Here is a 24,462-nt window from a genome sequence, read left to right as displayed (position 1 = left end):
GAAGTTTGTGCAGTAGTAACTGAGGGTTGACAGTGTCAAAGGCACTACTGAGGTCTAATAATGTCAGTACAGTCACGTCACATTGGTCCATTGCACGTCTAATATCATCTGTCACTCGTAGTAAAGCTGTCGCAGTGCAATGTCCTTTCCTGAAGCCGGATTGGAAGGGATTGAGGAGGGAATGCTTGGTAAGGTATTCAGTAACTTGTGTGTGAACTAGGCATTCAAGTACCTTGGATAGGGGTGGTAGGATGGATACTGGACGATAATCTGAAGGAGAATCTAACTTGGAGCCCTTCGGGATGGGTCTAATTAGTGCATCTTTCCAAACATCTGGGAACACTCCGTTTGTCAGGCAGTAGTTAAATATATGTGTTAGTATTGGCAGAACAGCTCCCAAGATATCTTTAATCAGCGATATAGGAATGTCATCATTACCTGTGGCATTAGATGTAATAGAGTATATCACACCTTTAACTTCATTCGAAGTGATATTTCTAAAAGAGAATTGCTCACGCACAGAATGCTGTTGAAACAAGGGCAGTGAACTTTTAGGGAAGGAGGTAGAGGCTATTCTTGGCCGTGCAAAATAATCATTTAATGCCTCTAGTGATATGCTTGGTACTTGTTGTTCTATGGTTTTACCTATACCTAACGTACGTAATTTACTCCATTTTTGTCTCGGGCCGTTAGTGTTCATCAGTTCCTGAAAGTATTTATATTTAGAGTTCCTAATTAGTTGCTTTGTTCTGTTTCTCAGAATCCTGTACCGCTCAAAATCATCTGTGTCATGCGTCAGTTTGTATTGTCTGTACAGTTTGTCACGACTGGCCATAGCAGATCTTATCTCGGCCGTTAGCCACCCGGATGAATGGCGAGTGATTCTTACCTGTTTCTTTGGTGCGTGCTTATCAAATATTTCCAGTACCATTGAATTGAATTTGTTTACTTTAGAGTTTATGTTCTGAAAATTACGTATACTGTCCCAAGGCAAGTTATATGCATCGTGGCGCAGTTTATTCCGGTCCATATGTCGTAAGTCTCGTATTGTAATGTAGCGTGGTTTGTACTTAGGTATTCGCGTAGAGTAACATATGTACAATAGGTCATGTAAAGAGATGCCAGGAGCAGGGATCTGTCCGTGTTTAATTACTTTCTGAGGTTGATTTGTCACAAGAAGGTCAATTAAGGTATGACTTGTGCGGTCAGAATAATGAACGTGATTAGTAGCGTTGAGGGGTAGAACAGTCATGTTTGTGGCGAGAAATAAATTCAGTAGGTTATTCGCTTCACTAGTCTGCTTTAAAAGGTCAGTGTTAAAATCACCCATGATTATAATGTCATCATATGCCGAGATAAGATTTATTAATGCCTCGGTGGCTTGTATACAATCCCTATTAATATCTTTTTATGGGAGTCTAATTCTACAAACATAAATTCTGATCGTAGTGTAAGTCTTGGGTCAGAAGTGGAAATTATCTTACATTTCAGGTCATTTCTGTAATAAAGTAGAAGCCCACCACCTATTTTGTCAGTGCGGTCATGGCATAATATTGAGTATCTGTCAAGTTTAGCTGCCGATGACGGCATGTCTGTACGCATCCAGCTTTCACTGATTCCAATAATATGTACATTGTTCACTTCAAAAATAGCCTGTACCTCCTCCATATGAGCTAATAATGACTGGCCATTTAGGTGGCAACAATGTAACGATCGCGGGTGGCTACTGAGCTGCTCTTGCAACACAAGTCCTATTGAAGTTGGTAGGGACAAAAGAGAAGGGGTGGGTGAGGGCTGTGGAGAGGAATGCAGGTCAATGGTATTATCGTTGTACTGGTCAACGAACATTTGAAACTAAGCAGTAGGACAAGAAGTAAAATGAGCTTACCCGAGTAGCTTGGCGAGTAGATCCACTGACTTTCACAAGCACGCACACACACACACACACACACACACACACACATACACACACACACACACACACAAATAAAAACTAATTAGTATACACATAATTTCTTTCACTAAGTTCACATGTTCAGCCTACTCCCTGCAATGTTTTTTAATTGAGCCATCGTGCATATTTGAATTTTACTTCCATCTTCCCGTAACACACAAATGTGCCCATCTTGAGTCCAGCATTTCTGCATTCCCCATAAATCCCTTGCCTTATTAAGGATGTTTTTTCTCACGTGAGAGACTCAGTTAGCATGAGTCCACTGCCCTTCAAAGCTCGCTTCGCGCGCCACACTCGATCACGATCGTGGTATTGAAGGAACTTGATAATTATAGGTCGATTTCCATGTGAGACCACCTCAGCAGATGTTCGATTACGGCGGCCCAGCCTATGGCAGCGATCCACATCCAGAATTGAAAGTTCTATTGAGAATTTATTTTTTAATGTGTCTAGCATTTTGATGTAAACGTCCTCGGACGGCTGTTCCGGCACACCATGCAGTAAAAGGCAGTTCCGGCGACTGTACTGTTCGGCCTCATCCAAAACGTCATCTTGTTTCTGAAGCCGATTTTCCAGAGCCTTCAACTCCCCTTTAAGTTTAGAGATGTCTTCGCTGGCCTGTTTTTTGAATGCCTGGAACTCGGGTGGAAATGGGGTGAAGGTTCCTTTTGGGGATCATTGTAGGTACCTAGGTGTTAACATAAGGAAAGATCTTCATTGGGTTAATCACAAAAATGGAATTGTAAATAAAGGGTACAGATCTCTACACATGGTTATGAAGGTATTTAGGGGTTGTAGTAAGGATGTAAAGGAGAGGGCATATAAGTCTCTGGTAAGACCCTGACTAGAGTATGGTTCCAGTGTATGGGACCCTCACCAGGATTACTCAATTCAAGAACTGGAAAAAAATCCAAAGAAAAGTGCTGGATTTGTTCTGGGTGACTTCTGAGTAGCATTACAAAAATGTTGCAAAGTTTGATAAATGGCGTGGAATGACATTAGTAGATGAATAAGTTTGAGTGATGTCTTTAAAAGTAGGAAAGATCACAATATGAAGATAAAGTTTAAATTCAAGAGGACAAATTGGGATAAATATTTGTTTACAGGAAGGAGAGTTAGGGATTGGAATAACTTACAAAAGAAGATGTTCAATTAATTACCAATTTCTTTGCAATAATTTTTGCTAGTTGTTTTATGTCGCACCGACACAGATAGATTTTATGGCAATGATGGGGCAAGGAAGGGCTAGGAGTGGGAAGGAAGTGGCCATGGCCTTAATTAAGGTACAGCCCCAGCATTTGCCTGGTGTGAAAATGGGAAACCACAGGAAACCATTTTCAGGGCTGCCGACAGTGGGGTTCGAACCTACTATGTCCCGAATACTGGATACTGGCCTCACTTAAGCGATTGCAGCTATCGAGCTCAGTAGGCAATAATTTAAGAAAGGGCTAGAAAATCAACAGAAAGTTTTAAAAAAATATAATATCGCATACAAATTCTAAATCAATAAATTCAAGAAGTATTTAAAATTTGAACGTAAGCGGCGCTTCCAAAGTATCGATGGACACTACGTACATAACTCTATATATAACTTCTCCTAAATTTCATTGAGAATATTTAATATACTTATTCGGTATAATATATCACTACATAATTATTTTTACAGTTAACTAGGTTTATAATTATCTTATTAATGGCTGAATTGATAAATTAATAATTAGCCTGCAATTTTCTGTCAAATGTTGTATTTTAATGCTCTTGAAGTTGCATTTATGCAAGAGTAGTAAAATGTGAGATTTTTTTTAGTGAAATTTTAAATAGTAAGGGAAGGAATCCCACACACAATTTTAATTGAAATTTCAGCAATTTTCTACTTTAATTACCTTGAAGAATGATTCGCTGTAGTGCCATAGCTGTTTGGAATGTCTTATAATATTTTAGTAATTTACTTTAATGTTGTATTATGAAGACATATTTGTTTAACATTAATTTTTTTATTGAATGGTGTTTCAGACAGGTGCTCTTGTATGCTGTGGAGAACCAAGACCCTGAATCAAAATGAAAGACCCAGGCAAACAAACAAACATGGAGCCTATATACCAGAACAGTTACTTCAGAAACTTAGTTAGAAAATATGAACAGCGAAATAATAATCTCGCTGAGCGAGAAGCAGAACTCCGCCAACGAATTGATCTTTTGCAATCCACCCTTCCAGCTTTATTGGTTTGGAATTTATGGCGGACACGTCAAGATGAACCAGTGTCCCTTGTTGATGTTGCCAGAGCTATATCAAACCCTTTTGGTCAACAGGAAAGAAGTCCTGGAACAGCACCCATTTCACTCCCCAATTACAGAACTCAGAGTGCAACAGAAAGACGACCTAGGGAGATTGGTGAAAGAAAACGGCCTGAGACTTCCCCTTGTAACACAGATGGAACTGTAAATTCAAGTAGAAATGTACAATTTGATGTACAAGGAGCCCCTGAAAACCAGCCATCATCATCATATCCAGAAACTGGTGGAGGAGAAGGAGCTCTTAAAAGAATACGAGAACTTGAGGAGGAGCGGCAGCAACTTATTGCAGAGAAGGAGGAAGCAGAAGCAAGATGTCGTGAGACAGAAGCTGAACTTCGTGCAAAGCTTCAAGAGTTGGAAAGCAAAAGAGAAACACAGGCTTTGGAAATTGCTAAAGCTGCAGAGGAAGAGTATCGTGAAAGAATAAGAGAGCTAGAAGAAGAATTGCGTGTTATTAAGGAACAGTCTCAAGAACCAACTATCACTATGGTTTATGGTGCCATTCAGTATCCTTTAGCAGCAGATATTGACATGGCTTGTGAAGATATGTTCCCTGGCGAAAGACCATCCTCAGACTCACTAAGATCTTGCGATGTTGAATGCATGAAACAGTTGCAACAGCTTGTCGAAAATGAATTAAACCTAAAGAGAAGAATTGCAGAGTTGGAGCAAAAAGAGGCATGTATATATTATGCATTACAGAGTACTGATATGGTTATGGGAAATGCTGAGCAGTCGATTGAAAGAGGAGCTGCAATAAGAAGTGGAGGTGAAACACAACCTACATATGAAATTCCAGCTGATCAAGATGATCAACCCCGAGAAATTGTTCCCACAACAGAACTTGTAGCCACAACAGAATTTTCCATAACTAGGCAAATTGAACCATTAACTGCAACTTCATCTAGAGCATCAGGCCCACTTATAGCACAATATGCACCTTCAGCAAAAGATGTTCCTTCAGAACCAGGATGCCCACCATGTACAGGAAAATGCGAACCATGTTCAGCAGAAGAAGAGATTGAGGTCGAAATACCTGAGAAGGAGATTAAATTTGATACCTCAAATGCCAATGAAACTGAAAATTTTCTCGTAGCATTGAAAACTGAGGTTGAAATACCTCAGCCTGTTGGCGAGAGGGACTATACATTTGATCCTTCAAATGCCAATGAAGCTGCTCTTTATGCTCGTATAAAAGAGCTGGAACAAGTTATAAGTGAATTACGCAAAGTTATTGCTGATATGGAAAATGAAAAGATTTCTATGTTGAATAAATATGATGAACTGACTCAAGCTCTAGCTGAGTCTGAAAGAAACATGCAAAAATTACAGGAAGAGGTTGATGAACTGCAGAAGAATCTGTCTCAGAGAAGTGATAGCATGAAGGTTTTGCAGCAGGGATATGAAAAAGAGGTAATACTTCTCTCACATTTGTTATTTTCTTTATCTATTAGTTCTTATAATTCAAAGGATTATAATTCCTTGATTGCAACAGCATTTTCATTAGTCAGTCACAAGTCAAGCAATATGATTGAGGTTGTCATCGCATTGACCGTATGGCACTCCAACACCTGCGGGGCCATCTGGCTGGGTAGTAATTGGCAGGCCGAGACCCTTAATGAGATGTATATGCCACCCTTCTTCTATTAGTGATACATGAAATCTCTTTTTGATTGCCAAGAGTATTGTTGAGATACAATAATTTCTAAGTTCCATTTATATTTACATATTCTTTTTTATATATTAAATTTGGTCATTTTTATTTTGTTGCAAGATATTCATTCATTCATTCATTCATTCATTCATTCATTCATTCATTCATTCATTCATTGCTAAATATTAGTGGATCTTGGCTTTATCTTGAAATAAACTGCTGGGATGTGAAGTTTTATAAAATGTTTTTGTTACATGTACTGCCATTATCATCGGCTTCTGCGTCATCATAGGAGATAAAACCATAGTGCTTGAACTACTGAAGTCAATGATGCAATTGTCACCCAAACACTTGTTTCCCTAAGTGGAAACAAGTGATTCTCTAACCTATTTGTTCTCAAATGTCTTGAACTATTTCTCACATAAATGTGGTAGAGAAGGGATAAGCAGCCATGAATTTTCTTCCCTAATTGATATCACTTATAGATCTTTACAGAAGTTACAACGTGAATCTTGACAAGCAAGTGTAGTTTTCAATGGGATATATTTCATTTTTAAAGATTCAGAATATATGTAGTAACTCTCACTAACCAGTACTATATGAATATAATTTTGAATAGTGTTGTATTATCTTCTTCTTGGATAAATACAAGGACAATGTAGGGGCAAGAAATAATGTATTATTTACTAAATTAACTGAGGAACCAAAAACAAATGAATATGAATGTAAAATGTTTTGATTCAGTTTTCTTGGCCTAGTAAAACAGACATGATAGACTTCTGGTCTTATGCTGTGTGAAATAGGACAAACTGCATGAAAATGTGATGTTTCACAAAGACCTTGTTCTGCTTTCTCCCCTGTATTAGCACTGAATATGAACTATCAGTGTATGTGATGACATATAGTAAGCTATTTGGTGACCAACAAGAGTACCATCTTAATTCAAATCTTTTGGCCTTCTTTGAAAACAGCAATGGTTTTTTTTTTTTCTGAAAAAGTATAAGGTCTTCATTTTATTCACATTATAGAGATTACGTCTTGTCAGTACAACCACCCTTTTCTGTTTTTGCTACTCATTTCCACTTTGTGTAATTTTTCCATCCCACTCATCTTCTGATGTTCTCCAGATTATTTTTCCTAAAACTTTGCTTTCAAAACTGTTAGTAATGAAGAGGTGTCCAATTTTATTTTTCTACAATTCTATTTCTCTTAGCAGTCTTCTGTCCTTTCATACTTCTCAATTTGTTTTTCTTTCAGTCCACTTTATTCTTATCATTTTGCACCGTATCCACATTTCTGCTGTTTCAAGGCATCTCTTTTCCTATTTTTCCTGATGTCCAGCTTTCACTTCCATAAGCAGTGTGCTGCATATAAATGATTTTCCAAAAGGTTTCTTAATCTCCATGTTAACATACTTAATAGTCAAAATGTTTTTCTTTGCCATAAATGCTCACTTTGCCAGGTCTGTTCTTCTCCTCACTTCCATCATGTGATCATACTTTTGATATGACAATATTCTTTACTTCATCAGTTCTGGTGCCATGTATCTGTATATTAGTTTTGATTTCTATGATATTCTTCCTTTTCTTTATATTCACTTTCAGTTATTATTTTCTGAGAGTGTCAGGTAGCACGTGCAATATTTTGTTCATTTCGTTTTCTGAACCTGCAGCTATAACAGTGTCATCATCATAATTATCTGATAAACTGTATTCTTTCACCATTGATTCTTATATCTTTTATCTTGTTCATGATTTTATTAGCTTCCTCGATGAATATGTTAAATTAACATGGAGATAGGGGGGATCCTTGGGTGATACCTCCTTGCCCCTTTTTCAACTCCATTGATCTTTATGTTTATTGATGTCATCAGTAAAGATTAAGTTATTCTGCATATTGTCTCATTTAAAACTGCTTAAACCCAAAAGGCTATAAAGTCTAACATGTATTTATTTTGTGACAAATGTATCAGTGATGTGTGTTCTGCTTATAGCATGCAAATTTCATCTTGAATCATAATAAAATTATTACTATTTATTTGTTGATTTATTTACCCATTTATTTATTTTGTAATGTTATGCTTTCATCCTCTTGAACCTCGGAATTCTGTAAATAATGCAGCTTCCAACCAGCTCCTGACCATAGAAACCAACCAGGGAGTACAAACAATCATGTTAAAGCTCTTACAAGAGCAAATTTCATTTGAAAATTTAGATGATTTAGTCGTAGCTATTGATATTATTTTTCTCTCATACAGTTTTGTAATTGCTCATATGAAATTGTTTGAATTTTTGTTGTAAAATTATTAGTTTTATTATAAATAACTTATTGTCAGTGTCCCTTGATATAAATGTGAAGGATGCATGAAGTGCTTTAACTGCAAAAATCTTGCATGTCACAGTTCCCATTCATCAGGGACAGTTTTGCAAGTGGGTTTGATGCTTCTCTGGCCATGCCATTAGCAATTGGCATTATATAGGATGAGTTATTGAACTATAAACATGCCTGTAGCATCTATGTTATTGGTGAGAATATAGGTGATTCCTCATGTTAGTATTTGCTTCCCTTGTGATTATGCACCAAACACGCATTTATGCGCATGATGTCAGTAAGTGGCTACATTGTAAGAGGGCTCTTATATTGGGTGTGGAATATTTGTTCATTATTTATGCTCTCTGGAGTTCACTATTGTAGTCAGACTTGAGCACTGTCAACATATATGGTTTTGTGCTCAACACTCCCTCATTCTCCTGATATCTGTTTCCATGTTCATGTAGCTCTGTGTTGCGCAAATTGTTCATGTGTTAGTCTTCTTTTTTATATGGAATGGTGTTTAAAATTAACTTAATGTTGCAAAGCCACATTTTCATGTGGTAGGTAACATTTTTTTTTAAAAATATATATACAAAAACTAATATAACACATTAATTAAAGCTCTCTATTTACACTGTAGGAACTTGAATACAGTACTTATGCTGAATGAAATGTTTTATACTTTTGTTCTGGAGCCCTGACATGCCATTTCTTTTGTTTTTCGAATCCTTATTTGTTGTGTTATGAACAGAGGGAGAATATGCCACCTAAGTAATATAACTAATTGAAAGGAAAAGTCTTCCATAGCCTTATGTGAGGCAGTAGGAATTGTCTATCAACTTTACTGTGGACAAAATATTTGCTACAATAAGGAAGTGGTAAAACTTTCAGTAGAGCTAAAGTAATCCACTCTCCAAAGCCATGTATAGTGTCAACCATCACTTGTCTTCCTTGCACTAGTAATTTTACTACCACAGAGCACCCCCACTACTTTGTAAGGAATTTTGTATTGTTATACAGTCACTCAAAAATGGTGTACTTCATACCTGTGTTTGATTTCTAATAAATAAATAAATAAATAAATAAATAAATAAATAAATAAATAAATAAAAATTTATTCTACTATCAATTCTACTTATTTAACAAGTGGTCATTCCCATTTGACCTCCAGAGTAATTCTCTGGGGCTAATGACCTAAATATTAGGGCCCTTAAAACAACAATTATCCTCATCGCCATGACTTTAGAAGGCCTTCTACTAAGCACAAGAAACAACCACTTTTCAAACTGTGACCATGGCCTAATAATTTTCAAGATAACATCTGTCTAAGCCATACTCATCATCATCATTATCATCGTCATCATCATGATCATTTTCCAGCTCCAGTTTCCCAGGTGTGGTGTAAAATTGCTCACCATTTCTTCCTGTCAAAGTATAGTTTCTGTTCCTCTGTGTCCTTCCGCTTGGCAATCCTCTTGCTGACCTCCGATTTCACTGTGTCTATCCATCTATTCCTTGGTGTCCCTACTGGCCTCTCCCCTTTCACTTCTCTGTCAAAGTAATTCCTTGCTGTTCTTGTTCCATCCATCCTTATAACATGTCCAAACCATTGTAGCCTGCATCTTCCTAAAAACTCGGTAACAGGTATTTTGATGCCAGCCTCCTTCCTGTTTGCTTCATTTCTGATCTTGTCCTTCCTGGTCTTTTAGTTCATTGTTCTGATGACTTTTTCTATTGACTGGATTTTACTATTTGCCTTGTTATGTTTCGGGTCCGTATATGAGAACTGGAATGAAATAGGTATCAAACATGGTCAGTTTTGCTTTTTGGGGTATTTTATCATCCCAGATTAGATTTCTCACTTGAAAATAAAATTGAGAAGCTTCTGAGTCCTGTTAAGTATTTCTTGGTGTACTGTTTTTCTTTTGAAATGATACTTCCAAGGTATTTGAAGTTAGAAACAGACTGCAATAGAGTTCCCTCCAGGAAAATATCTGGATCTGTGCCTTGCCTTTTAATAGTCGTTTCAACAGCTTTTGTTTTACTGATATTTAGTCCATATTCTAACTTGCTGTTCCAAAGATTTAGTTTCTGTTGCTCTTCTGCTTCATTTTCTCCCCAGATCAGAACATCATCTGAAAATATTAGAGTGTTAGGCTCATTGCAATGTTCTTTGATGGACTTTATGATCCAATCCATAACAACGATGAACAGGAGTGGTGACAAGGCACTTCCCTGCTGGACTCCTCTTTTGGTTTCAAACAATCTGATCTTCCATCCCCTACTTGGACACAGCTTAAACTCTTGGTAGAGCATCTTTACTTTATTGATCAGGAAGATTGGCACACCTACACCTTCTAGGCATTCTCAGATTATCTCCCTAGGCACACTGTCATAGGCCTTCTCGATGTCCATAAAAACCATCACTAAGTTCTTGCCATATTCCCAGTGCTTCTCTCTTAGCATTTTGACGGCAAGTATTATGTCTGTAGTGCTTCTGTTCTTCCTGAACCCATGTTGCTCCTCCTCAAATAATGATTCAACTATATTCCTGATTCTTCTTTCAGTTATCCTCTCCAGAAGTTTAAGAGAGTGAGAATGTAGAGTGATACCATACTACAGGTAATAAATCCCAGAACTTTGGCAGTATATTGCTCGAGTGTTAAAATGAAGATCTGTATAGTAGTGCATTTTAGAGCGTTTCAGGACATAAGTTGTGGGACTTCAAAATTTGCCAAATGTTCTTCGTTTGCTTCCTCACCTCCACACTGTACATACAACCACATGGTATGAAGGATCATATCTTATACTATATAAGTTTCATATTATCTGTATTGATGATTCCTTAATTCAGTATTTAAATTCAAGAGAGGAGATGTTCCACCTGATCAATACACAAAGATATAAATTCAAATCTTATATTTTACATATTGAAACACTAGTACTAATTTTAACCCTGAGGTGTGTCATCATCAGCTAGATGCATAAATAATCCTTCAAAACTATAATAGCACTCTTCAACATAGTTTAAAAGTATAAAATTTCACAATTTGTTGCTGTCTTTGGAGTGTTCACAAGGCAAGTAAAATAGGACTTGATCTTGCTATGCATCAGAAAATTATAAAATGTCTCCCACAAATGATATAAGCTTGTATGCTTAAATTGTATGCAAGATATGTAATGTTTATACAGTGTGCAGAAATTACATTTAGCTGATATAGTTCATTACATTATTGTATGATAGCTGATCTGGGGGAACATCCTTTAGTTATATTAAGACAATGGTGAAAATGGGAGATTGTTGTAGATTAACCCTCTTGGAGCCAGGAGCCGATCTGGTCGGCCGCTCACCATCAGCTTGAAGAGGCTAGAGCTCTTACTGCACTCTACTACTGTAAAGTGCCAGAGCGTTTTCAGTGGAAATACATGTATTTTAAAATTTGCGTATATCTACTGGTGTATACCAAATATCCGCATGAAATTTTCTACATATCGACTACATAGAATAAACAACTGGTTTAGAGTGATATAAAGAGTCAAAAAATGTTCATTGTTGATTTATAGTTGTCGATATCGTTTATTTTTAGGAAGAGAAAAACATTTTCGCACTTTCTCTCTCAATATCTACTTTGTAAAAATCATTTACGATACGAAAGAATATACATAAACATATATAATGTATTCCTAAATACAATTCTCTAGAATTACTAATTTGAATGAGAAAAATAAAAACGTAAAAAGTAAAAATTCAAACATATGTCACTAGTAAAAACAACACAGTTTTACTCACCAATAAAATTCTTGTATATGTATTGATGTATGGTAAATACTGACAACATATTTTCTACGTGCGGACAACATAGTATAAAAATAATTCTGAATTATTAAAAAATAAAAATAATAGTTGATATTGTAGTTTTTGTTTTCAGCAAAATCATTTTCTTGTTTTTGGTTCTAATATATATTTGAAAAAGAACTTTACAATAAAACAGAATATACGTAATTAAGAAGTCTATGGCGCTAAAGCCCTGATTTGTTTTGGCCTACCAAGCGACCACTGATCAGTTCGGAGACCTGCAGTTTATGAGGTGAGGCATGGTCAGTGAGACGAATCCTCTCAGTCATTATTCTTGGTTTTCTAGACGGGGGTCGCCCTCCCACCCTCAGATATCTCCTCAGTTGCAATCACGTAGGGTCACTTAGTTTGAGTAAAACTCGAACCAACCCTCAGGTCCAGGTGAAAATTTTTGACCTGGGTGGGAATCGAACCCATGACCTCCGGATGAGAGGCAGGCACTCTACACTTGGCCCGCGGGGACCGGCATTTGCGTAAAGATAGGGGACTATGCGTGACTATAAGCTTTAGCAGAAAGTGAAAAGTAAACTGAAGTATGATATGTGCGGAGAATCAGACGGAGGGCATCTTTAGGTCCAAGAATTTCCTTGAAGGAGACAGGAGGTTGAGGAATATTGTTGGGTTCATTGGGACAAATTTCCACAAAATGTTCTCCAGAGACATCATCATCTTTGTTATCACTAGTTTCATCTACCACCATATTCAGAGTAGCTTTAGTGCCATTAGAAACAAACATCTCTTCGTTAGCTGTGGTGATTCTGCGAGCGTGTACGGTATAATTTCGTCGCTACTCTCTGAACTAAATTCACTATCGATATCCGATAAATCATCCGCGTAAACTTCGTTTGTTCTGAATACTACATTAATTTATCATCATCAATACCTGCTGAAAAAATATCACGTGAAGAACTTGGCATCTTGCTGTCACAAATCCACTCACTGCAAGGAGCAATCTCGTACTGACCGATTAGCAGTATTTGTAAACACAGGAAATGACTTGTGAAAGCTATAACACCCTCTTAGTACTGCAAAAGCAAGGTCAGGCACACAATAACATGTAGCCCCTTTGCTACAGGTTGTAACAAAAGTATGCACGTCACTATAGGTTGCCTCAAAATTATGTGTATCACAGAATTTTAAGCCGGCCGACGTTATTGGCTCTGGCAACTTCCGAATGGATATTTAAAGGCCGACCTGATCGGCTTTGGCAATTTAAAGAGCGGGTGCTCGCACCATCGCCTGGCACCAAGAGAGTTAAGGAATAGTCAATACGTGTTGTGGCTATTCCATTTCTGGATTGAAATGAGTGGGAGAATGTTCCCTCGGTTTTGTGTAGTCTTGCTCCCAACAGCTGTGGGCATGAAACAGGGAACATTCTCCTACTCATTTACTAGTACTAGTGTTTATGTGTAATATATAAGGTTTGAATTTATATCTTTGTACATTGAGCAGGTGGAACATACCCTCCCTTGAATTTAAACACTGAATTAAGGATCATATCTTACTGAACATAATATCTCCTAGCCAGAAAATGTGAAGTCAACAGTTATTGCAAGTCAACTCTCCAGTGTCTAGTGTGGAATTCTTGTTTACCGGGCGAGTTGGCCGTGCGCGTAGAGGGGCGCGGCTGTGAGCTTGCATCTGGGAGATAGTAGGTTCGAATCCCACTATCGGCAGCCCTGAAGATGGTTTTCCGTGGTTTCCCATTTTCACACCAGGCAAATGCTGGGGCTGTACCTTAATTAAGGCCACGGCCGCTTCCTTCCAACTCCTAGGCCTTTCCTATCCTATCGTCGCCATAAGACCTATCTGTGTCGGTGCGACGTAAAACCCCTAGCAAAAAAAAAAAAAAAAGGTATTCTTGTTTAATTACAAATAGTAGTGTCAGATGAACAGAAGATCACAAACCTATTGCCAGTAAAACAGTAGGTGTAAACATTAAATAAAAAGTTACAAGTGCAACTAAAAAATTAATAATTCAATTAGTTCATGCTAATGATAAATATTTTATAAATATGGGTAAATGCGATCTACAAAATACATACAGTATACACAGCTTGTATACAATATACATAACCACAATAAAGGCCATATGAAGTGTTTCAATATGCCTGCCATAATCTTTGTCTACCCATCCATGGTTTATACCACCCCATGGTAATAACATACATTTTTTTGCTAGTGGCTTTACGTCGTACCGACACAGATAGGTCTTATGGCTAGGAAAGGGCTAGGAGTTGGAAGCGGCCGTGGCCTTAATTAAGGTACAGCCCCAGCATTTGCCTGGTATGAAAATGGGAAACCACGCAAAACCATCTTCAGGGCTGCCGACATTGGGATTCGAACCCACTATCTCCCGGATGCAAGCTCACAGCTGCACGCCCCTAACCGCATGGCTAACTCGCCTGGTGGTAATGACATTAAAGAAATGGGTAACGCAGAGAATATTCTTCATCATCTCTGCACTGTATATACAACTGTATGGTAAGAAGTAACACAGACTACTGTTTTACTGTATGAAAGTGAGACCTGGAAAGTGAGCAAGGACATTACCACAAGGTTACAGACTTTTATAAATCAGTGTTTTTGGTACATTATGAGAATATGGTGGCCAAAGACCATCTCAAACAAAGACCTTTGGGAGGCCATAAGTTAAAGTCGCATACAGGCATAGATAATGAGAAGGAAATGGAGATGGATTGGGCACACCCTGGGAAGACCACAAGAAAGTATCACAAGGCAGGTATTAAGCTGGAAGCCACAAGGTAGTCGCAGGCAAGGCAGACTGAGGATTACCTGGAAGAGAACCATAGACAGGGAGATTGCTGGAGTTAACAAGACATGGAGGGAGATTAAAGCACTGGTGGCAGATAGAACAAGCTGGAGAAATTTCGTCGAGGCCCTATGTTCCAAATGAATTAAAGGAAATAAGTAAGCATAAGTCATGGTAGGAAGGGTCGTATCTTATACTGAACATAATAATCTCCTAGCCAGAATATATTAAGTCAGTAGTTACTGTATTGCTTATATATTTCAGAAGGAACTGCTGTTGAAAAAATACACTGACTGACAGAGCAAATGCAACACCAAGAAGGAGTGGTTCGAAAGAGATGAAAGTTGGGGAAAAAACAGAGACGGCACGGATGAATAATTGATGTTTATTTGAAACCGATATGCAGGTTACACAATGCGCACGGCATCGACTCAGTAGGATGTAGGACCACCGCGAGCGGCGATGCACGCAGAAACACGTCGAGGTACAGAGTCAATAAGAGTGCGGATGGTGTCCTGAGGGATGGTTCTCCATTCTCTGTCAACCATTTGCCACAGTTGGTCATCCGTACGAGGCTGGGGCAGAGTTTGCAAACGGCGTCCAATGAGATCCCACATGTGTTCGATTGGTGAGAGATCCGGAGAGTACGCTGGCCACGGAAGCATCTGTACACCTCGTAGAGCCTGTTGGGAGATGCGAGCAGTGTGTGGGCGGGCATTATCCTGCTGAAACAGAGCCTTGGGCAGCCCCTGAAGGTACGGGAGTGCCACCGGCCGCAGCACATGCTGCACGTAGCGGTGGGCATTTAACGTGCCTTGAATACGCACTAGAGGTGACGTGGAATCATACACAATAGCGCCCCAAACCATGATGCCGCGTTGTCTAGCGGTAGGGCGCTCCACAGTTACGGCCGGATTTGACCTTTCTCCACGCCGACACCACACTCGTCTGCGGTGACTATCACTGACAGAACAGAAGCGTGACTCATCGGAGAACACGACGTTCCGCCATTCCCTCATCCAAGTCGCTCTAGCCCGGCACCATGCCAGGCGTGCACGTCTATGCTGTGGAGTCAATGGTAGTCTTCTGAGCGGACGCCGGGAGTGCAGGCCTCCTTCAACCAATCGACGGGAAATTGTTCTGGTCGATATTGGAACAGCCAGGGTGTCTTGCACATGCTGAAGAATGGCGGTTGACGTGGCGTGCGGGGCTGCCACCGCTTGGCGGCGGATGCGCCGATCCTCACGTGCTGACGTCACTCGGGCTGCGCCTGGACCCCTCGCACGTGCCACATGTCCCTGCGCCAACCATCTTCGCCACAGGCGCTGCACCGTGGACACATCCCTATGGGTATCGGCTGCGATTTGACGAAGCGACCAACCTGCCCTTTTCAGCCCGATCACCATACCCCTCGTAAAGTCGTCTGTCTGCTGGAAATGCCTCCCTTGATGGCGGCCTGGCATTCTTAGCTATACACGTGTCCTGTGGCACACGACAACACGTTCTACAATGACTGTCGGCTGAGAAATCACGGTACGAAGTGGGCCATTCGCCAACGCCGTGTCCCATTTATCATTCGCTACGTGCGCAGCACAGCGGCGCATTTCACATCATGAGCATACCTCAGTGACATCAGTCTACCCTGCAATTGGCATAAAGTTCTGACCACTCCTTCTTGGTGTTGCATTTGCTCTGTCAGTCAGTGTATATATTTTGGAACTAGGTTAAAGTACTGGGCATGCCTATTTCATATTGAAGTCTTCCATGGTTGCATAACTTCAAGACTTTGAAGCACTACAACTTGCATCCTGAAACACTAAAAAATGCAGCACTATATGAGTATTTGTTCAGCATGAGAGCACTGTCAAAGTTTGATGACTATCCCATTTTCCCATGGGAAATAGTTACCTTGTTAGTATAGGGTTCTTGCAGAAGAAATGTTAAATAAAATTCATTATTGTTTGATAAGCTTTTGCAGAGGAAATGTTTAATAAAATTTATTATTCTTTGAAAAATTCTCCTGAAAGGTCATTTCAGCACCATTTTGTAATGGAGACTATCTTATGCATGTGTGTAAATAGCTATTAAGCTGCAAAAATCTCACACTGCATGTACTACCATGATCTTGAACTTCAGTTCAGATGTTGTGAGTGGAGTTTGAGCAAACTACTGTACTTCAGTAAGTCAAGAAGTGACCTTCCCTATTTTAATTACTCTGAAACTTAAGCATACACCTTGTTGCAACTATCTTGCCTGTTGGCATGCAGTTCCATTTCACTGGCAGTTAGTAGGTGTATATATAGCTACACTAGCCAGTTGCAGAACAGTAAGAAAATGAAGTTTCAGATGAGTGGTCAGTGAAAATGGTAAGCAGAAAACACAGATCCTGTAGAGAAGAGCCAACTGCTGCACCCTATTGTTTATTACCATTGTCTGATCAAGTGAAATTATGGTATATGGCACCATTTCTGCACTTGTAAGACTGATATCACATTCACTCCTTGGACAAATGTGCAAGTACAAGTTTAAACTTATTTTTACTCGATTAACCAAGAGAATATGTAATTACTTTTTTTCTTTCCCTATGGGAATCTACACTACTCATGTAGCCCAAGTTTTCCTAGGAAGAATTTCTGATGTGTGAAGAGGACACAGTTTCTAGTAGTATTTCCTCATTAATACCCTAACGTAACATCATGTGATTATTATCTCTGATGTAAACAAAAAACAGATTCTATACCCATACAATAAACCCACACACCCTTTATCATCATCATCATCATCATCATCATCATCATCATGTAACCCTTCCAGCTTGCCAGGTACGGTGATGTTGAATGAGCTCTCACCAGTGTTGCCTGTCCAGGTAGATCTCTCCCAGCATAATCACTCTCCATTCCCTCCTCTGCTCTTGACGTCTCTTCAGTTGATCCAGCCATTGTTTCTTTGGTCGTCAAACAGGTTTCCTTTCCCTGACTGTCTTTTCCATACATGCATGTGGTGTTCATTCTCTTTACTTGCCTGGACCATTTAATTCACTCCCTGTGGATGGGGCGGTAGAATAACACCCACGGTATTCCCTGCCTGTCGTAAGAGGTGACAGAAAGGGGCCCCAGGGGCTCTTAACTTGGGAGTGTGGATTGGCGACCAAGGGGCCCTCAGCTGAATCTTGGCATGCTTCGACTAACTGACGCCAGCTCCTCACTTTCGCCTATCATGTCCGACCTCCCTTGGTCAACTCTTCTTTTTTCTGACCCTGACGGTATTAGGCTTTCGAGGCCTAGGGAGTCTTTCATTTTCACGTTCTTGTAGACCTCATCTTCCTTTGGCCAATACCTTCATTTTTCGAAGTGTTGGATCCCTTCCATTTTTTTTCCTCTGATTAGTGTTACATAGAGGATGGTTGCCAAGTTGTACTTACTCTTAAAACAATAACCACCACCGCCACCACTAAAGTCTTGCAGACCTTAGTATTTCAGAGGGTGCTCCCAATGATGATCTGATATTCTCATATCTCACATGATCATGCCTTTTTTTTTCTAGTCTGCAACATGCAGGTTTCTATGTCATGTGTGAGTATGGGAATGAGATATGATTTATACAAGGACGTCGTGGTTTGTAGGGGTACCTCCCTGTCCCAGATCAGAGGACATATGAGGTTATAGAATTTAGACCCATTGGCTGCTGTATTAAGTACTTCTTGCTCTGCCCCATCCTTGTTTGAGACTATGTTTCCAAGTTGCTTGAATTCTTGTACTGTTGTAATGTACTATCCATCAAGTTACTTTTTCAACCAGTATTATCTCTACTCATTTCCATGGCAAAGGTTTTTGTTTTGTTCACTTTCATATTAAAATCATTGAACTTGGCTAACCATTTGTTGTACTGGTCTTGTAGCTCCTTTTCTGTCTCACCCCCAAATAGCAACATCGTCAGCAAACACTGGGGCATTTATCTCTCCATTTAGTTCTTTCTTCAAGTCCTTCGTTAGGGCATCCATGACTGCCACAAACAGCAGAGCACTCTCCTCCAGGTTGTTTCAAACTTCTGAATGGCCATCACCAATTCTGACACATTATTGCAGAACTTATTGTATAACATTTTGATCTTGCCAATAAGTTACTCTTGTATGGCTAGTTTTTCTTGGCATCTCCACATGACACCTTGTGGAATGCTGTCATAAGCCTGAAGAGCTGAAACTTAATATTTAACAGGAAGTTGCCTCTATTGACACTGTAATAAGTATTAGTTTCTTAAAATGGTACTATAATAATACAAAGGGTGAAGATAGGCAATTTTAATGTAATCTTTCTTAAAACTGCTAAGCAACTTTTAAATTACTTTTATTTCATAAGTAAACTTGATATTAGATTGCATCATTGTGTGGGTACATTACTCTTACATGCTGAAGAATATCATGCTCACCAATAACATAAATGCCACATACTGTATTTTAATTCAGAAATTCAATCTGAAGATAGAACATAAAAGGAGTTAAATGTGCAAACAGGTTATTCCCTGATGAAGGGTAAACAAAAATGTCAAATGCCAGTTTGGATACTGTGCCTAGATTTCAAGAAAATGAAGAAAAATTGTACCTGGCATTTGATACATGATGACCATCACCCTGGTCTAGCCATTAGATCATTTGACTACTGTTCAGGTTGTTCCAGGTTTGATTCTTGGACCTACCTTTGGTTTATTTTCTATTTGGCAATGAGGTCTGGAATGAGGTTCACTCAGTATCACGAGGACATTTGAGGAAATATATAATTTAAAAAATTCTAGTCATGCAAACAGATATTAACAGCTATGGGATCTATTAGACTGACTTCATGCCACCCATTCCTGCTTCAGGAATGGCAACCATTTGTTCATCATTTTCCAAGAGGGCTATAGTACAAATGAGTTTCATTTGGTTTGTTTTAGATATTTGATTGCAAACCAATAATTCTATATTTTAAACCATTGTCTGTATACCTTTTTTTTTTTTACTGCATTGGGCTCAGAAATGTGGGCTACATAGTTTCTTGTTTTAAACTAGGGTTTATATTATTCTGCCAGTGAATGTTAAGATTGCTGTTGGGGATGTGTGGGATCTGGTAAATGCAGCATGGGTGCAGTTCAAGGAGGCGGAGATAGTCATCAGTGGAATACTGTGTAGAAGGGATACTGACTGAGAGGTGATTGGGGATTTAAATGAGACTATGGAGTGGGTATGTGGGAAACTGGGAGTGGGATTTCTAGATCATAATGGGTGGGTAGGAGATAGGGATCTGCACACAGATGGCCTTCACTTAAACCACAGTGCTATATATGTCAGGAAATTTGTTTAGAAGGGTTATAGGGATATACATTAAGGGAAACAGGGTGGTCTAGGGAGTGGTGATAAGAGTACAGGGATCTGGAAGTCAAGTAGAGATGACATAAAAATGTTAATGCTGAACTGTAGAAGTATTGTAAAGAAAGGAATCGAATTAAGTAATTTAATAGATATATACTTACCAGATATTGTAATAGGAGTTGAAACATGGCTGAGAAATGCTTAAATGGATGCAGAAATATTCTCACAGAACTGGAGTGTGTATCGTAGAGATACGATAGGAATGGTAGGAGGGGGAGTCTTCATTTTGGCGAAAGAAGAATTTGTAAACTATGAACAAGTTGGAGATGATGCTGATGATTCAGAATTATTTGATAAGATAATCAGCTTTGTGGGAAACGATATGGAATGGAATGTGATTGTAGTGGGTGACCTCAGTTTACCAAATGTTGATCGGGAAGGTAATGCGAATTACAGGAAGCATGCCCAACAAATGGCAATTAACACTGTTAAAATTTGAATGAAGGTTCCACCTATTCAGTACTAAACATATGTCGAACAAGATATTAGTTTACAACATGTTATTTATAAATTAATTAATTCATTCATTCATGAATAATAAATAACATGTTGTGAACTAATATCTTGTACGACATATATTTAGTATTGATTAGGTGGAACCTTCATTCAAATTTTAACAGTGTAATCTCAGTTAATGCAGAACAAAATGTTTTTAACTTTAAATGGCAAATAAGTTAATATGGGAAGGGAAGCTCATTCAGAAAGTGATGGAACCAGCTAGAGGGAAGAATTTACTTGATGTGGTGCTGGTTAAGTCAGATGAGCTCTCTAGAGAAACAGAGGTAATAGACAATATTAGTGATTACAAAGCTTTTTTTGGTCATAGTTAAATATAAATGTGATAGAAAGGAAGGTATTAAAATTAGGACTATTAGGCAGTACCATATGGCTGATAAAACAAGCATTAGGGAGTTTTTAAAAAGTAACTATGATTGGTGGAAAATGGCAAATAAAAATGTAAACAGACTCTGGGATGAGTTTAAAGCAATTGTTGAGGAATGTGAAAACAGATATGTACCTTTAAAAGGTGTTAAAGAATGGTAAAGACCCACTATATTATAACAAAGAAAAGAAGCTAAGGAGGTGGTGCAGATTGAGAAGAAATTGAGTTAGAAATGGCTGTGGAAGTATGGAGAAATTGAAGGAACTTACTAGGAAATTTAATATAGCGAAGAAATTAGCTGAGGATAACATGATGGCAAGCATAATTGGGGTCATACAAATTTTAGTGAAAAATGGAAGGTTATGTATAGGTATTTTAAGGCAGAAACAGGTTCCAAGAAGAACATTCCAGGAATCATTCATGAACAAGGGAATGTGTATGCGTGGATCTTCGAAAGGCAGAAGTATTCAGTCAGCAGTATGTAAAGATTGTTGGTTACAAGGATAATGTCCAGATAGAGGAGGTGACTAATACTAAAGAAGTATTAAAATTTATCTAATGATAACAACGACATTTACAGTAAGATACAGGAGTTAAAAACTAGAAAAGCAGCTGGAATTGATAAGGTTTTGGGGCATATGCTAAAGGCAATGGGTTGGGATATAGTACCATATCTGAAGTAATTATTTAATTATTGTTTGCTTGAAGGAGTCAGCCAGCCCTGTGATGTAAATGCAGTGTCCCTGCCTCTTGCCCGGAGGCCCCGGGTTCGATTCCCAGCCAGGTCAGGGATTTTTCTCTCGACCTGAAAGCTGGTTTCAGGTCCACTCAGCCGACGTGAATAGAATTGAGGAGCTATCTGATGGTGAGATGGCGGCCCAGGTTTCAAAAGCCCAGAATAATGGCCGAGAGGATGTGTCGTGCTGACCACACGGCCCCTCGTTATCTGCAGGCCTTCGGGCTGACCAGTGGTCACTGGGTAGGCCAAAGCCCTTTCAAGGGTGTTAAGTGCAGGGGAGTTTGTTTTTTATTTAATTTTTTTATGAAGGAGTTATGCCAAATGAATGGAGAGTTGCTATAGTAGCCCCTGTGTATAAAGGAAAGGGTGATAGACTTTAAGCTGAAAATTACAGGCCAGTGAGTTTGACATGCATTGCATGTAAGCTTCAGGAAAGCATTCTTTATGAATAATTTAATAACTGGTTCGATAGAAGGCAGTTTGGGTTTAGGAAAGGTTATTCTACTGAATCTCAACTCGTAGGATTCTAGCAAGATATAGCAGGTATCCTGGATTCACTAAGTCAAATGGACTGTATTGCAATTGATCTATCTAAGGCATTTGATTGGGTAGATCATGGGAGACTACAGGCAAAAATGAGTGCTATTAAACTAGACAAATGAGTAACTGAATGGGTGGCTATATTTGTAGAAAATGGAACTCGGAGAATTAGAGTAGGCGAAGCTTTATCTGACCCTGTAATAATGAAGAGGGGAATTCCTCAAGGCAGTATTATTGGACCTTTATGTTTTCTTATATATGTATATATCAATGATATGGGTAAAGAAGTGTAATCATAGATAAGTGTTTTTGAAGATGATTTTATTCTGTACAGAGCAATAAATTTTTTCACAGTTCCCCCAGCACCTGAAGAGCTGCGCGTCGCTTTTAGCAGGGGACGCCCTAACCTTTTCCGAGGCACCATATCTGCTTTGTCCATATAGGCTATTGTTACGATGGGCTCGCCACACCCAAAGGCATTTTATACCTACTGCCAGGTTCAAAATTAGACCGCCCCTAACATGGAGACAGACGCCTTTCGTAGCCGCTCCTCTGGAGTACAGACGCTACGGGTATGCCCCTTCCGCCATATCCGCCGTACCGAAGTCCACCTTCTCCGCCGTAGTTGCCGTTGAGGTCTTCACTCGTAACCCTGAGCTGGGACCCATACCAGATGTTACACACCGGGTCAGTGTGCTCTGGGACTCACATAGGCAGGGGCGCCACTCCCTGGGTAGGGCTGCCTCCGAAGAGGGTCCCTACCTGCTACCACGATTGAGATGGAAGGATACCATCCAACGCAGCATTATAGAAAGAAACCTGGACTGGGACACAGTGTTGGAGGAGGAGTGGTGGAAAGACCGAAGAAAGTGGAGAGGAACCATATTTGCCCTTACCCGGCTACAGCTGGATAAAGGGAAATGATGATGATGATGAGAGCAATAAATAAGTTACAAGATTGTGAGCAACTGCAAAATGACCTCAATGTTGTGAGATGGAGAGTAGGCAATGGTATGATGATAAATGGGGTTAAAAGTCGGGTTATAAGTTTCTCAAACAGGAAAAGTCCTCTCAGTTTTAATTACTGCATTGATGGGGTGAAAGTTCTTTACAAGAATTACTGTAAGTATCTAGGTGTTAATATAAGGGAAGATCTTCATTGGGGTAATTACATAAATATGATTGTAAATAAAGGGTACGGATTTCTGCACATGGTTATGAGGGTATTTAGGGGTTGTAGTAAGGATGTAAAGGAGAGGGCATTTAATTCTCTAGTAAGACCCCAACTAGAGTATGGTTCTAGTGTATGGGACCCTCACCAGGATTACTTGATTCAAGAACTGGAAAAAAATCCAAAGAAAAGTAGGTCGATTTGTTCTGTGTGATCTCCGACAAAAGAGTAGCACTACAAAAATGTTGCAAAGTTCGGGGTGAGAGGACTTGGGAGAAAGGAGACGAGCTGCTCAACTAAGTCGTATGTTTTTTAACTTAAAATACAATGAAAGTATTTATTAATACACCTATTTAATACTTTTTATCCACTTACAGTATATGTGGTTACAAATACAAACAATCATTTATCACTTTCGGGATGTGTTTTGCTCCATTTAAGGGCATCTTCAGCCTTGAATACTATCTTAAAATAATACACTTGAACACTAAAACAGAAGCTAGAAAGTTAGTCTTGTAACTTGATTATCAGAAATATTGATACATATATTGTGAAATGGATAACATTTGATAAACTCATGATAAAATGTCAAAGGAGCACTATCTATGGTCATTCTAAAATAATGTAGTCTGAGATTAAAACTAGATCTTCTTCTTGGATAAAATTTAAAATTCTAAAAAAATGGTTCAGTAAATTGTGTACTATTTCTCCAAGGCATGATTGTTAAGGCGCTGAAGTCTGACACCGGCAGGGTAGGGGAGGTGTGTGGTATACAATTTCTAATCACTAGATTGCGTGCCAAAAGCCTGGATTAAATTCCAAACCTCTCCGCAGTGCTCGTATGGAGTGAGGGCATATGACACTGTTGATGGTGATTCGT

At 39.0% G+C, this 24,462-nt stretch overlaps 1 protein-coding gene across 1 annotated transcript in view; it reads left to right on the top strand.

Annotated features, from left to right (window-relative positions):
• LOC136874508 (IgA FC receptor) overlaps positions 1 to 24,462 on the top strand; it is a 387,799-nt gene that overhangs the window by 146,929 nt on the left and 216,408 nt on the right. Inside the window, exon 3 of the mRNA XM_068227821.1 lies at positions 3,968 to 5,662. Coding sequence (XP_068083922.1) covers positions 4,013 to 5,662 — 1,650 coding nt within the window. The 5' untranslated portion in view covers positions 3,968 to 4,012. The remainder of the gene's footprint in view (positions 1 to 3,967; positions 5,663 to 24,462) is intronic.

This window comes from Anabrus simplex, chromosome 5 (assembly GCF_040414725.1).
Source record: "Anabrus simplex isolate iqAnaSimp1 chromosome 5, ASM4041472v1, whole genome shotgun sequence".
NCBI lineage: Eukaryota > Metazoa > Arthropoda > Insecta > Orthoptera > Tettigoniidae > Anabrus > Anabrus simplex.
This window is presented reverse-complemented; position numbering and strand designations above follow the sequence as displayed.